The sequence below is a fragment of the Sus scrofa genome, chromosome 9, assembly GCF_000003025.6.
Source record: "Sus scrofa isolate TJ Tabasco breed Duroc chromosome 9, Sscrofa11.1, whole genome shotgun sequence".
Taxonomy (NCBI): domain Eukaryota; kingdom Metazoa; phylum Chordata; class Mammalia; order Artiodactyla; family Suidae; genus Sus; species Sus scrofa.
The window spans coordinates 106,847,706-106,863,125 of record NC_010451.4 but is presented as its reverse complement, the minus strand read 5'-3'; the positions used below and the strand labels follow the sequence as shown (position 1 = coordinate 106,863,125).

Below are 15,420 nucleotides of genomic sequence, written 5' to 3'. Positions count from 1 at the left end.
AGGATTATGGGTTTTCAGAATAAAACCACATTCTAATGTAAAACTTAGGTGTGAAAACATGTCCCACCATGAGTTTACTTTCATAAATATTATGACATGTGGAAATGGCAACAAGCTGTCAATTTAATGCAACTTATTTTTTCCAATTAATTTATATTTCAGGCACGTATTCATGTTTTTACCATAAGCATATGCCTCATTTAAATCAAAGTATTTTCAATACCCCTACCTAATCTTTCTCAATTTGTTTTAAAAGGACTTATTAAAACTTGAATAAAACCATAAAATTGGAGATTTTGCTCACACAAATTTATTTATTCTAGCAGTTAAACACCAATTCTCAAGGGAGGAGATGGGTGTGAAAACAAAGCAAAGCTTTATATCATTGCTTTTTTTAAAAAACTTATTTTTTTAGAGTCAGACTATTTACCTTACACATGCAACAGAATTCAAGAAGGACCTGAGAATTAAAAAAGCAGCATTTTTTAAAAGTTTGAAACACTTAACTGAAAGATCTAAAGACCTGACTTTTATATTCTTTTATTGATAACTTCTTTAAAAATACTATTACTACACTGCCTTGAAAGCAATCTCAAGTTTCTGACATTTCCAATCAAACTTCATTTTTAAAAACTGTCTTGTTCTGACTTCTAAAACTTGCCCTTTCTTTCTTCCTGCCTTTCTCTGTTTTTCTTTTCTTTTTTTTTTTTTTTAAACAAACCCATATATAAGGCTTAGTTTATGTCAGACACTGTTAACTCATTTAATTCCTACCACAGCACTTAGGTAAGTGCCATCATGATTCCCATTTCATAGATGAAGAAACTGAGTCACAGGTGGTTTTGATTCCAAAAGTTATAAACGGCAGAGTCAGAATTCAAAGCCAAAGCCTATGCCAAAGTGAAGTCATAGATTTTTAAAAGTTTCCACTGTTTCTGATTTTTCAGCACTACTTTAAAATTCTGAGCACTAAAAGCAATCTGTTTTGTTTTCCATAAACTATCAGGTTTAAGATGTACAAGTCAGAGGAAAGGTGCTCTACTGACCATGTTTATCAAATTAGTGGAGGGGAAAAAAATGAGAGTATAGGAAAGAAAAAAAGTTGAGGTAGATGATAACACATTCAATTCAGGACAACCTTATCTGGAGGTGCCTGTAAAAGATGCTGGTGGAGCAGGCTGATAAGTAGGTAGATCTGTCAACCTGAATCTTAGCTGGATTCCAGCGCTGAAGCTAGAGTTAAAGCTGGAGGGCTCCAAACGGAGAGTGAGCCCTGCGGGGTGGGCTAGATTCACACAATCAAGGGAGGAAAGCAGCCTGCTTTCATGGTGATTACAAGGACGAGGCAAGACAGAGAGGGAAGAAAGGACAAAGCAGGTTCAGAGGAAGAGATGAGTTTGGGATTTCGCATGGGCTCATAGAGGCAGAAGCGGTGACACAGTGTTTGGGGGGAGGAGGGTCAGAACGTCTCCTTGATGAGAATGTGCAATCCTCAGCCCCAACCAGTCCGAGTGCTTGGCTTCTTCATATTTTACACAGTGACCAAATATCAGGTCAAAATACAATGCCACTTCATTTTTAATATAATGAAGTCTGAACCTATGAAACTGAAGAAAGGCAGGCGAAGGCTTTTACGTTTCATGAAGATGTTTAAAAAATGCATTCATGTAAAGGATTATTAGGAGACTATTTTAAATATTCACAGGCCCAAGGTTTTAATCACTTTAGAAATACACACTCACAGGGTGTGGAGAAAAGGGAAGCCTCCCACTGTTGGTGGGAATGAAAATTGGTACAGCCACTATGGAAACGGTATGGAGATACCTTAGAAAACTATACATAGAACTAGCATATGACCCAGCAATCCCACTCTTGGGCATATATCTGGACAAAACTTTCCTTGAAGAAGATACATGCACCAGTTCACTGCAGCACTATTCACAGTAGCTAAGACATGGAAACAACCTAAATGTCCATCGACGGATGAATGGATTAAGAAGATGTGATATATATACACAATGGAATACTACTCAGCTGTAAAAAAGAACAAAATAATGCCATTTGCAGCCACATGGATGGAACTAGAGACACTCATACTAAGTGAAATAAGTCAGAAAGAGAAAGACAAATACTATATATCACTTATATCTGGGATCTAATGTACAGCACAAATAAACCTTTCCACAGAAAAGAAACCCATGGACTTTGGAAGGGATAAGCAATGAGGTTCTGCTGTATAGCACTGGGAACTATATCTAATCACTTAGGATGGAGCATGATGGATGATAATGTGAGAAAAAGAACGTACATATGTATGGGTGACTGAGTCTCTTTGCAGTACTGTAGGAAATTGACAGAACACTGTAAACCAGCTATAATGTTAAAAATAAAAATCATTTAAAAAATAAAAAAAGGAAACATACCACTCACAGACATTTACTATTATTAGATATTCAATATTCAAAGTGTATTTGAGCACCTACTGTGGGCAAAGTGCATGCAGGCAGGAAAGTAAGTCTTAGAGCGAGGCAGCATACTCCTGCATATCCCTGACTGCCTGCCTGCCTGCCTTCGGTGGGCACATCTCACACCCACCGAGCTTACTCTGATGTAGGGCACGTTCACCCTGCCATATTGACACCATTCATGTCAACCAGAGAATCTTGCAAGGCTTTTCTGGTCGTGTGAAACACGAGCTAACCTTTGGATAAAGAGTAGATTTGGCAGACCGTGAAGGAAAGAGGACTGAGAACTCAGGACCAAGAGAATATTTGTCTCCATCAATGTTGAACTAGGTTCCTCTACAGTGTATATTCACTACTCAATGGATGTTTATGAAAGAACCCCTTTTTTTGTGTGTCTAGGAGTTTAAAAGAGGAAGTCAAAGTTGACTACAGCTAGCTTTACTAACAGAGTATCAGATTAAGTTGTATTATTAGGATTGTGGTCTCCGAAATGAATTAATGTACCCCAAGGCAGAGTATGAGGCAATCTTTTAGGGTATAGGAAAAAAATTAGACCTTGTCTACAACTACTTTTTACTTCTTCCCTTCAAAATTTGTATCATGAGATGCTTTACCACATACATAATAATTAATATTCTGGGACATGCACAAAATGTATAGAGACATACATGGGGGATGCCTACTCAAATCTAATAGATTAGGGTACATAATCAAAAAAGTTTTGAGAATTAAACAGCTCAGTATATGAGGTGTTCATCTCTAAAAATAAACATTTTATTGAGTTTCTAAAGTGTATAAAGTGCTAATTTTGGTAGAACGGACAGAGAAAAATTTGTAAAAGGGACAGATCAATTGTTGGGCTAGACTAAATTTTTAGAGGGACAAGCAGGGAGCTTACTTTTTGATATATGGTTCTTTTCAACCATGTTACTGCTGTAAGAGTTACTAAAAATGAAATGCAGGTACCATGGTTAAGAAGAAGGGCTCTGAATTTAGACTGTCAGGTTCAAGTCCTGACTCTACCACTTAACCTTGGGGAAGGCTGAATGATATGTATCAATAGCCTTTATTTCAGTGTCTGGCATTTAAGCAGCCAAAAATGTTAATGGTGATTAAATAAAAAAAAATATATAAATCAACAAACATTCTTTCTTTTTTTAAAAAACTCTTTTCCGGGCCGTACCGTGGCATATGGAAGTTCCCAACCTAGAGGTTGAATAGGAGCTACAGGTGCCAGCCACAGCAACGACAGATCTGAGTTGCATCTGCGACCTACACCACAGCTCATGGCAACAGCAGATCCTTAACCCACTGAGCCGGGCAAGGGATTGAACCCTCGTCCTCATGGATACTAGTGGGGTTCGCTACCACTGAGCCACCACGGGAACTCCAACATTAGCTTTCTATGGTAAGTGAAATGAAACAGCTGAGTCATGTTTTAATTCAGAACCTTTTACAAGGATGTTTTTTGAGTCTAACTAAAATGTATTTAAACAAATGGAAGTTTTTCTCTTCTTTTTTTATCAAAAAAAAAAATCCTCTCAATATCATTCCCATGAACTATTTTGTCTTGGAACAGCTAGCATAAATTAAACAATGTCAGTCCCTAGCCAAATAGATACCGGAATGACTGTACAGAGTATATCTTCTTGGTTTCCCTGTTATGTAGAACATGTGTTTATATTTTGACCTTTTGTCTTTTTTTAAAACACAGAAACATTTTTAAACAGCAGCAACTGGAATGATTTTTTTTTTTTTTTTAGTTTCCAAACATATTAAGCTACACATGGCAGAGACTATTGCTGAAACATTTAAAAATGTTACACCAACTGTGTTTATATTTCTGATTTTTTTTAGATTGTTTTGTTTTCATATAAGCCGTGACCTGAAAATTTTAGCTCAAATTCTTTCCACAAAATAATTACATAATGGAACAGTCTGAGTCATTTTGAATTTCCGAAACACAAAACTCACTCCCATAAAATAAAGATAATGATCAGCATGATAGTGTGGTTTGTATATGGGCTTCGGCAACTATTCCAACAACTAAACGGCATGGACAAGGCTGGGAGGACAATAAGAACAGGACCAAAACCACCATAATAACTCAACCAACTCAGAAAAGTCACTGCACGTTTTTTGTTTGTTTGTTTGTTTGTTTTTCCATTGCCTCTTCTTAAACAACTGATACAAAATAAAAATCTAAGATTTCACTGCAAGGAAAAAAATCAAAGAGGAAAAAAAAAAGGTAACCCTGAAGGCAAAAGTACAAAAGTAGTACTTCTCTCTAGCCTAGCCATTTAAACCTTATCTATCGCCCTGATGGAAGACAGAAAGGATTCGTAGTATGTAAGTTAATATAAATGACACACAAAATGTAACTGATGGTTCCATGAACAAAGAGGCCCGAACCGACTAAATGTGAGTAAGGAACATCTCTGGTCTTCAGCTTCTCCATCTGTTAAATGAAATAGACCACATATACTATCTATGAGATAATCTCCGACAAAAAGATTGCTTGTTTCTCAAATACAGAGACAGTAAACTTAAGAGAGTAATTATTTCTTTTTGCTAAAAAAAAAAAAAAAGGAGGTGGCTCTCAATAAATACATCTGTGCTGAGTGACTGAGCACAGCATCCTCTCTCCCAACGTACACACAACTCCTCCTAACAGGCTCTCCCAGGCTCAGCCCCTTTCCTGTATGACTGCAGACACTCCTGAGAGAGACCTCAAGGTCAGTCACGCAGTCCTCGTCCCCAAAGCCTTCACCCCAAATATTCCATCAGCCTAAGCCTCCACCACAGGCCTTCTCTATTGCTGTTACTCTCACTAAAGGACTTTTTAAATAGATCACAAATAAACTGCTCCCTGATGATTTCAAATGCCTCTTGTCAGTATTTACACAGTGGAAAAAGAAACACATTTGGTTTTTGACCCAACCAACAACAAAATCTGAAATCCATGGAATGAGATTTGCAACAATCAATAACCACTAGATATTGACTCTGTCCCACCCAGACACACTACCTCACTTTATGCGGGACCTCAAATGGAAAGCTTTCATGACTTCAAATGGAAAACTTGTTACAGTCGTACATTTAATAATAGATAAACAATTTGATTTTTAAGATAGGTAAACATATGAAAGTATCCAATGCTTCAGTTTTTTGTTTAGGCGTTTGCATTCTATGCCATCACTTCAGAAGAAGTGTCAGTTACTCAAAGAACCCTTTACAAGTTCCAACCAATTTTACTCCTCTCTCTCTTCCCATCCCTCCATGGCTTCCTTTTCCCAAAGTCTAAAGTAATAGATGGATAAGAGTTTGAGAAAGAACACTCTTTTGTCCTTTGATTACCCAATTTCAATCCCTAAAGCAATCCATTTACTACTACTATTAAAATGACTAATGTTCTTATACGTTCTACTTTGAAAAATCACAATTGCTATCCTAACTCAAAAATATTTTTTAACTTCCCTAATGTTTTATGCTCATAACTAAAATCATGGCTTCAATATTTGTGCTATTGTCATGAATGATGTAGTCCATTTCAGGAGGATTTAAAACTGCTATATAAATGTCTAATAGCCATAAAGTCTCATTAATCACAAAATCCTGGAGCGCTTAGCTCCACATGGTGAGTTGAAAGGATGTGGGTTTTATTACTACACACCATAACTTCACATTAAGTCCTAAGCGGAACCACCCAGTAAACTCATTTCCTACTGCATCTCTCTAAAAAGTGCACACAGTAGATTCACTCCCACCAAACATGATGAAGTTGCTGTTCTGAAAGAACAGTTTCCACTTCTGTAAGTCTTCATGTTAATGAGATCACTTGATTGGCAAGCAACCCATGCTTGCTGTGTGCCCTGTCCTCGGGGCCTCACAAACATGACTCCCTTTATCCTCCTGACAACCTGAGGAGGCAGGTACTAAGACTACCGTGACACGTCAACATGCTTAGCACAGCGCTTCATACACACAAGAAAATAAATGTGGTCGAATCTAAAGTCAACTCCCCAAACCTGACTTTCACGAACATTTTTCAAACCAATTAAATGGATTCAAGAGATTGATAACACATTGAAGAGCCATTTGAACTTTCAGTCCACTGCATAGGTACCACTGCAAAAATAAATCTCTTTAGTCCTATGTGGAGAGCTACATAAAATGGAAGGCAAGAGCTAAGGACTGCCTGCTTTGTCTCATAACAGTCTCTAGAAGCACTGGGAGAGCAAGTTCTTAAATGAGGGCCCATAGATGTGAGGCTAAAAAATTGGTCAAAGCAATACTTCTTTAAGGCTATGATTACTGCTCTACACTTTCCTGCTGTCAGGCCATAAATGCAATAGGCCAACATCCTTTTTCACTCCCAGTATGAACACGGTTAAGAACGTTTTCACAGCTGATTCTTGGGAAGTCAATCTGTCTACCGCCCTTACTGCTTTGCCATCTCATTTTAGGAAGACCATATATGCCCTTTCAGCTGGATGAATTTCTGACTTTTACTCTTCCAAGTGACAATGAAGCTTAATTCCTCGAATTCAGTATCTAGCAGAGATGAAGAATATTTGCTCACAATCCTCTAAGAAAAATTTTTCAGACGTGTGAACATTGTTCTCAACTCTCCTGCAACCATGTACTCTCATGATAAATACCTTTGTTCTCATCATCTCCCACTCGAAGCTTCAACTTTCCAATATTTTGCATAATTTTCAAGATCTCTGCTACTCTCCACATTCCCTTTAAATCGTAAAAAAGCAAAGGTAGATAAAGTCCTCCAACAAAGATGTGACGTCAATCAGAGTTAAGAGGATTAAGTCATAGATTTTACACGCTAAATTTCTATTTATATACCTTTGACACGCTTACTCATAAGCTATGGTTTTATATTTTTGCCTTGGGTATCCACTTTGAAGTCTAGATTTTTTTTCTTCCACAATACAGAACATTAGTTCTTCTACATTTTATGTTGGTTTATTGTTCTTCCAGGTTGATTGATCTTCACCTGCCCACATGTAATTAGTTTTGTTTCTAACCACTTGTCAATTTATCAGAGTAATTTGGAATTTTATTGACTTCCTTTTATAATTTCAGCCATTTCACTGAAGAAATAATTGAGCAACACAAGATCTTACAATGATGTCTGTATAAAACCATTAATTACCATGGACTCCACTCCACATTGGTACTGATCCAATTCTTTGGCCTACTGTAAACCCTCCTAATAAAATCCAAGCCTAGGGACACTGCCCTTGCAGAAGTGACAAGTCAAGTATTATTTGCTTTCTGTAGGATGGGGAAGAGGGAGGCATAATCTCCATTCTAGCTTCTCTTGGGACATCGAGAGTTTCCAGAAAGGGGATCACCATATGTCACTATAATTCTAACACCTAAAGGTTGCCCTTTTAACCAGAATTGACACCGAACTGAAAGTAAACATCAGAGGTGATAAAATTAGAAGAGAATAGGAGGGGGATGGGAAAGCTATCAGCAGAGGAAGGGGTCCTTTGGAAAGGCAGAAGAAAAGTCAAGACCACCTTCGCCCATATGACTTCTGGCCCAGGGCCATCAATGGCTATGGTACCAAACCTGGGTTCACTTACTTGAGTCAACCACCACACTGAGTTCAAGGTCATAGGCTTGATCTCTCTATGTGAGTCAATGGATAGCAGTTTCACGGTCAAAACCTTGCTATTTGGCCCAGCCTCTTACACATACCATCGCTTGTCCTAAAAGGATTCATAAGAGTATGAATCAATCAATGCAAATCTTTACAGGGAAAATAACCAGGAAGACCTGACCTGTGAGTCAGGCCATTATACGAATCGCACTAAGGAAAAAACCTCTTATGGTCTTGGGTTAGAGAGATGTCAGTGAGAAACCAGGCTCTACTACTTACTAGTCCTATGTATGACTTTGGATGGGTTAATTTTTCAGAACCTTAAAGGCCTCAGAGAGCTTGACATGAAAGGGCTGCTCCAGTGAGGCCAGCCCCACCCTCCTCCTAAGAAAGGGTGTTCCACCTGTGTTCCATTCTCTGTAGCACGCTAGCTATAAAACACCGGGCAAGTGACAGTCTCATCTTTCTTATTAAGCTGAGATAATGAATTGAAGCATTTAGACAGTGCCTCGTACACAGTGAATGTCAATAAATGGCAGCTAGTTTTAGGCTGCTAATAAGAGAAAGGGATCTTATAATCACCACTATCTGCTGATCTGTATTTTTCAAAGGGTGGTCAGGGAACTGTGGTTATCAGAATGACCTGGGGGTGTCTGTAAAGAAGAGATTCCCTGTCCCATTCCAACCTATTCTAAAAAGCTCTCCAAGAACAGTACCAGGTAATATTCATTTCTGAATCAAACTTCCTTGAGATATCTACTAAAATTTAAGAATTACTGATTCAGGAGTTCCCTGGTGGCCTAATAGTTAAGCATTTGGCCTTCTCACTGCTGTGGCTTGGGTCACTGCCGTGTTGAGGGTTAGATCCGTGGCCTGGCAATTTCCAAATGCCACAGGCACGGCCAAAAATAAATTAATTAATAAAAAAAAAGAATTATTGATCCAGCTGATCTTGCATCATGTCACAATAAATTAAGCCTTGTTTTCCGGTACTTATTCTTTATTATGCCAGGAGAATTACCCAGTATCTGGTGTTTTATAATTCTGGTACATTTTTGGACTTAGACCTTAAACTGATAGGCTCACAGGCTCACACCTGTTTCCCCCCCACCCCACTCCCCATGGCACTATTTTGACTCTTTTTCCTCCTGTGGCTGCAGATCGGCAAACTATGGCCTTGATCAATGGCCAGTTTTGTACAGTTCTAGTCTCCAGAGGGAATATGTATGTAAAGGGATGATTAAAGAAAAGAAGAATATTCAGATACCATATGTTGCTCACAGTGCCTACAACATTTATTGTTGGGCCCTTTCCAAACAAGTCTGCCAACCCTATAACTGTTTTTAAACTGGGGGTCTCAACACAATTTACTTTTAAAAAATTAAGAGAGACCTGATTAGAATAAAAAATATTCTAATAGATATTTTCTATGGCACATAGAAAAGGGAAGTACTGCTGCCAAAGTTTCTGTTATACATATGCACATGTGTGCCCTGGATGATGATCAAATTGTATTTGGATGCAATCAAAAAAGTCTTTGTGGGTGCGATGGGGAGTAAGCAGGGCAATTCATTAACAAGTATTTACTAAAACTCACACTGAATAATTTTTACAATAAAGATGCTTTGGAGAGTCTAAAACCATATAAAAAGATCCCTACTGTTCAGAAGCTAATGGCTTATTTCTTCACTGCAAAATGGCAATCAAATCTGTTCTGTGTACAATAGACATTGTTGTCAGGAGAAAACGAAATCATCAATGCAAAGTACTTCAAAAGCATTATACAAACAAAATATTTTAGTTATAACTAACAACATAATGAATAGAATGAATACAGGTTTTTTACCAAGTGCCCTTAGTCCCTAGGTTTTCTCCAATCTGGGAAATGAGTTCTTTCGTGTGTGTGTGTGTGTGTGTGTGTGTACACGCGCATGTGAATGTACTCTTGTGTGTGCATGTGTCTCAGGAGTACAAAACAAGTATTAGATGCCTCTGCCCTTTCTGTGTCATCAATCATAGGCTTCTTCTGCCCATCTTTCTTAAAATATGTACTCTTTTATCCTTTTCTCATTTCAGGTAGGAAAAGCATTCCATCAAATTCTTGTGCAAAATGAACAATGAAGACTATTACTATCGTAGCCCTAGAACACCACAAAGTCCAAAATTAAAATTTTTAAAGTAGCAATCTTTCCTTTCACCTTCAGAGAGCACTCATTTCCACGTTTTTTTTGTGTGTGATTGCTTCAGACATGCTAAAAATACATTAATTTTATAACACATTTCAACAATTCTGCAAAGAAAAGGAACACCTTCCTAGGAACATATACAAGGAAATGACACTGGAAAATGTCTTCATTATATGGAATGCACTCTGGACACACAAACCAGAGGGAGTGTAAATAAATAAAAGGTAGTGTGATGCTGAATGAACATTTGGTCTTACACCACAAAGAGAAAAGCACTTGCACATTTGCACCCCCATATATTTTAGGCTGGGATGCCATAAAGATGGGACTTAGGCATGTTGTGTCTGTGTGTGTCAGAGAGGGTTGTAAGCACAAGGGGTGGGACCTGCCAGGAGCAGCTATTTGAGAAAATCCCTTTTTCTTTCCCATTCATTCTTTCTAGCTTCAGTGTCTGGCACAGTCCCTACAATTACTCACTGGCTTTTCATTCTAAAGACAACCAACAAGCTTTCAGAACTTCCTACAGTGTTTTTCACACACTTTTTTTTTTTTTTAAGGCACCAAATAATTCAATAGTTGTTTAAAATAAAAAGAAAACCATTAGCCGGTTTCCTCATTCCAAAGACCCCATGGGTGGCAGGCTAAACAGGATCCTTTGTTGTGAGTCCAAAAACACTACAACGCCGCATTGGTAAATTGGAAAATAATAGATTACTCTGTTTCCAAGAATGCCAAAGCTATCACCATAAATTTTGCTCTGCCTCGTGAGTCCAATTCCACGCTCCTTTTAGTAAATTTGCAGTCCGAACAACAGAAAGGCAATCCGACCGAACACCCTTCGCCTTTTCGCTTTGGACACTCAATTAATAAACATAAGGGCTGAAAGAGGATGCCAAGTGGGCCAGCTGCCTTTATGCAAAATGATACCCGTCGAGCGAAATGTCTCCAACCCTAGTCAAAGTTATCTCTCAGATGCCCACCGCAAGCTGGCCGGCCTCGGCCTCCGAGCCCAGGACGAGAAGGGGCGGGTGGGCAGAGAAGCCTCACCTCCCGACTTCCCATCTCCAGAGGGAGGGACGAGGGGGAGGGCACGACTAGAGCGCTGAGTAGGAAGGTGGGCGAGTGGGAGACAGAAATGGATGCTGAGGGGGTGGGCGCGATGGGAAGGTAGGGAAGGTGGGGACCGCGAGGAGAGATGGGTGAGCCGAGCTACCGGACCGAAGAGCTAAGGGGGAGCGGCGCGCGCGGGGGGGCGGGGGGTCGGATCCTCACCGTTGAACGCCCCTGCGTCCGCGGCCTCCTCCTCCTCCTCTCCGTTCTCCGAGTCGGTGTGCATAGGCTCCTCGGCAAAATTGACCCCCTTGCTGGGGGTGCCGCCCCCGCCGGCGGCGCTCGCGTCCCCCCAGGTCCTGCCCTCATGGCCGAAGCGCGCTGCACCCTTGCGCTCGTTCTCCTCCTGCAGGCGCGTGAAGTGCTGCAGCGCGAACTCCAGCAGGTCCGCGGGCTGGTGCCTCAGCACCTCCACCGTGAAGCCCTGCAGCAGCTCAGTCAGTCCTGCCGGGATCTCGATGCTCATCCTGCCTCCCCTGCCGGCGGGCACCCGGGCGCCGCCCTCGCCCCCTCCCGGGACCGGCCTCGGGCCCCGCGGCCACCGAGCGAGCGCGGACGGCGCTGGCGGCGCTACCGGCACCGAGCGCGGCGCACTGGGCCCTGGCGGCCCGGCTGGCCCGGCCCGCGGCTCCTGGCGCGCGGCTGCTCCGTGCGGCGACGGCGGCGGCGGCGGCTGAACGAGCGCGGCCCGAGGAGGGCTGGCAGCATCTCCGGCTCCTCCTGCTCCTGCCGCTGCCGCTCCTCTCCCCCCGCCCGGGCCGCCCCGCCCCCGCCGCGGCGCGCGGGAGGGGGCCCCCGGAGCGCCCCACGTGATTCCCGGAAACCATGGCAACCTCCGCCCGCTGGCTCCTCGCTCCCGCAGCAGTTCCGACCGCTGCGGGCCTGAAGACGCAGGCAGGTGCCGGCGGGTTTGCGGGGCGCGCCCGGAGGGGCTAGGCCGAGGCAGGGGCCCCACCACCCGAGACTAGACGGGTCACACCCGCACCCCGCCCAGGCGCTTCTCGCTGTCCACCTGTCCGCATATGCCAAAGCTGCCAGGCCACTCAGCCGAATTCCCACGCCTCATTCACCACTTGGAGCCCACGCCGAGGTGGTGCCGCGCGATTTGCCCTGAAACTTCGGCCTCCACCTTGGCATTTTATTTTTCTCGAGAATCTAGTTGAATTGATAAATGTAGAAGATGTCTTTTGTTTAAAGTCATATAGTGGTACTGGTTTTCTTTTGCACAAAAAGATAATGCAACATTTTATCCAGCATTTCTCCATCTGTCCTATTGTATTGTTTTGCTTCACTGATGCTCTCCCTTTGTCCAGTCTATTCAATTAGTACTTGTTAAGACAAATGCACCATTTATTGGGAGGTACTTACCAAAGTTAGTCGATGGTCTTTAAACAGGACAGCGCAGCAATTGGAATAAAATGTCACTGTCAAGTCAGAAGGCCCTCAAGCAAAAAAAGCTTTGCCTGGTTAAACCGTTATTGTTTATTTTAAAACTTTCCCCTTAGGCTTTGAGTGGTTTTGAATTATATTTCCCAAAATAGGAATACATACTTCCATACAAAGAGCAGTAGAGTGGGAGATACAGAAGTTCCTGCGGTGATGCAGCGGGTTCCTGACAAGTTTCCATGAGGATGTGGGTTCCAGCCCTGGCCTCATTCAGTGGGTTAAGGATCATGCGTTACCCCCACAAGCCGCAGCGAAGAGTCCCAAACGCGGCTGGGATGCGGAGTAGCTAGAATCTGGAGTGGCTGTGGCATAGGTGGCAGCTGCAGCTGAATTGAAACCCTAGCCTGGGAACTTCATATGCCCTGCAGGTACAGCCCTATAAAAGAAAAAAAAGAAAGCAAAAACGAAAAACAGAATTGGAAATGTATGTGCTTAGAGAAGTTCTTGACTTTAAAAGGAGGCTTATTCTGCAAATATTTACAGTTTGAATTAGGAAATTATTTTTTTGCCAATTAAATGCTATTTTAAAATACATCATTTTTACCATGACTATATCATTGTAAATAAAATATCTCAAAAGCAAGATGATTTGGTTATTCTTCTAAAAAATTCCACAAAAAAAAGTTAATACATGGCTTAGAAAATTCAAAGTCTAGAAATCAATATGTAGCAAACTAGTCCCTTTTATAAAAATACATGTTGGTGTTACCTCTTTGTTTATAATACAACTTGTAGTCATTCCATGAGGGGATGTTTTCTCTATTTTCATTTCTTAATCTCACAATATGTTGTCTTGAAATATAGTAAGTTACTTCTAATGGTAAGCGTCAAGCATTTTAAGGAATAAGCAGTTTATAAAAATACCATGGCCCACAATATTAGTCAACTCTAACCATACAAACATTGCATATTATTATTGTCTTTATAGATCCAGCATTTTAAGACAAGTTTGTATCATCTGTCTTCATTTATGATGATAGTTTTTATTAACAAGAAAATGCAAAATAAAGTAGCTTAAACAAAAAGGAAGTGTATTTCTCTGTAATGTAAATGCAAACAGTTCAGGGCTGGTATGTTGCTTCTAGGACATCAGGCACCCAGCCTCCTTCCAGTTTGTTGCTCTGTAATCCTCAGTTTGTTGTCCAAATTGCTGCTCTACCCCCAGTTTACTCATCCACATTTCACCCAAGAGGAAAGTGGAAAAGAAAAGCCCCCTCCCAACACACACACACACCCCTAAACATACCAATTCCTCTTTTATCCTCTTGGCCAGAACCTAGTCAATGGTCACACCTGTGCTGGGGTAGACTGCATTTTCCAAAAGTAGCTAAAAAAAATGTCTCCTGTCCCATGTGCTCTTCGACATTGTGAACTTGCCATTCCCTAGACAAGAGCTGAAGCATTGGAGTTCCCTTGTGGCACAGCAGGGTAAGGATTCAATGTTGCCACTGACGTGGCTCGGGTCTCTGCTGCGGTGGGGGACCAATCCCTGGGCAGGGAACTTCTACATGCCATACGCAGGGCCAAAAAAAAGTAAAAAAAAAGTTGAAACATTAATTCCCCTCCTCTTGAATCTGGGTGGGCTTCTGACTGCTTTGATAGAAGTCATGCCAGCATGACAGAAGCAGACCTGTGAGGCCCCATCTGAAATCTTTTGAGCATAATAAAAAGGTTGCTTTAAGCCTCTATGTTTTGAGGTAATTTGTGACACAGCAATAGTAACTAAAATGCATGACTATAAGGAAAGCTGGGGAATGTAAGCTTTATTTTGAGCCGTCCTGTGCCAAGCAAACATTGGAGATGAAGGAGAACCAATTCTGGTGACAGCAATCAGTGTCTGCCACAGTGCTTAACACCCTTTCCCCCAGGAATGACAGAAGAAAAAAGCACTACTTTCCCAAACATTAACACAAGCCATATTTCAAAGTAGCGTTCTACATTTCGTGTTTCAAATTGCCATTGTTCCTTTTTGTGTATTTACTGTATAAGTCATGGTGGATTGCTCGGTCACCAACCACAATGGCAGGGTCATGTGGCTGTCATTTCTTTCGGGGTATAGAAGTGAGTCAGGCATGAAATGCATAATTGGATTAGATAACCTATATGGTCTCTCCCATCCCAAGAGTTTAATACTAAAAGAAGACACATTGGATTTAAAATGTCTTTGCAAACAGCTCTCTGATGACATTTTTTTTTTTTTTTTTTTTTTTTTGCCTTTTTTAAGGGCTGCATCCATGGCATATGTAGGTTCCCAGGTTAGGGGTTGAATTGGAGCTGTAGCTGAGGGCCTACACCACAGCCACAGCAACACGGTATCCAAGCCGCGTCTGCAAACTGCACCTCAGCTCACAGCAATGCCGGGGATTGAACTTGCGTCCTCATGGATACTAGTCAGGAACATTACCACTGAGCCACAGTGGGAACTCTCTGATGACAATTTTTGTTTGCATCGTTCTTAAATCAATACCCATGACCTGAAAAAGTAAAGCTTGAGCCTGATATTCCCATTATGTTAATATTGTTGTCAGAACAAACATTCACATCTCAAATCATATTCTGGCTTTTATTCACTACCCCATAACCATTT

The 15,420-nt window shown here is 41.3% G+C and overlaps 1 protein-coding gene across 1 annotated transcript in view; it reads right to left on the bottom strand.

Annotated features, from left to right (window-relative positions):
* Nucleotides 1-12,082, bottom strand: part of PRKAR2B (protein kinase cAMP-dependent type II regulatory subunit beta) — a 106,476-nt gene extending 94,394 nt beyond the window's left edge. The window contains exon 1 of the mRNA XM_021102599.1: nt 11,550-12,082. Coding sequence (XP_020958258.1) covers nt 11,550-11,853 — 304 coding nt within the window. The 5' untranslated portion in view covers nt 11,854-12,082. The remainder of the gene's footprint in view (nt 1-11,549) is intronic.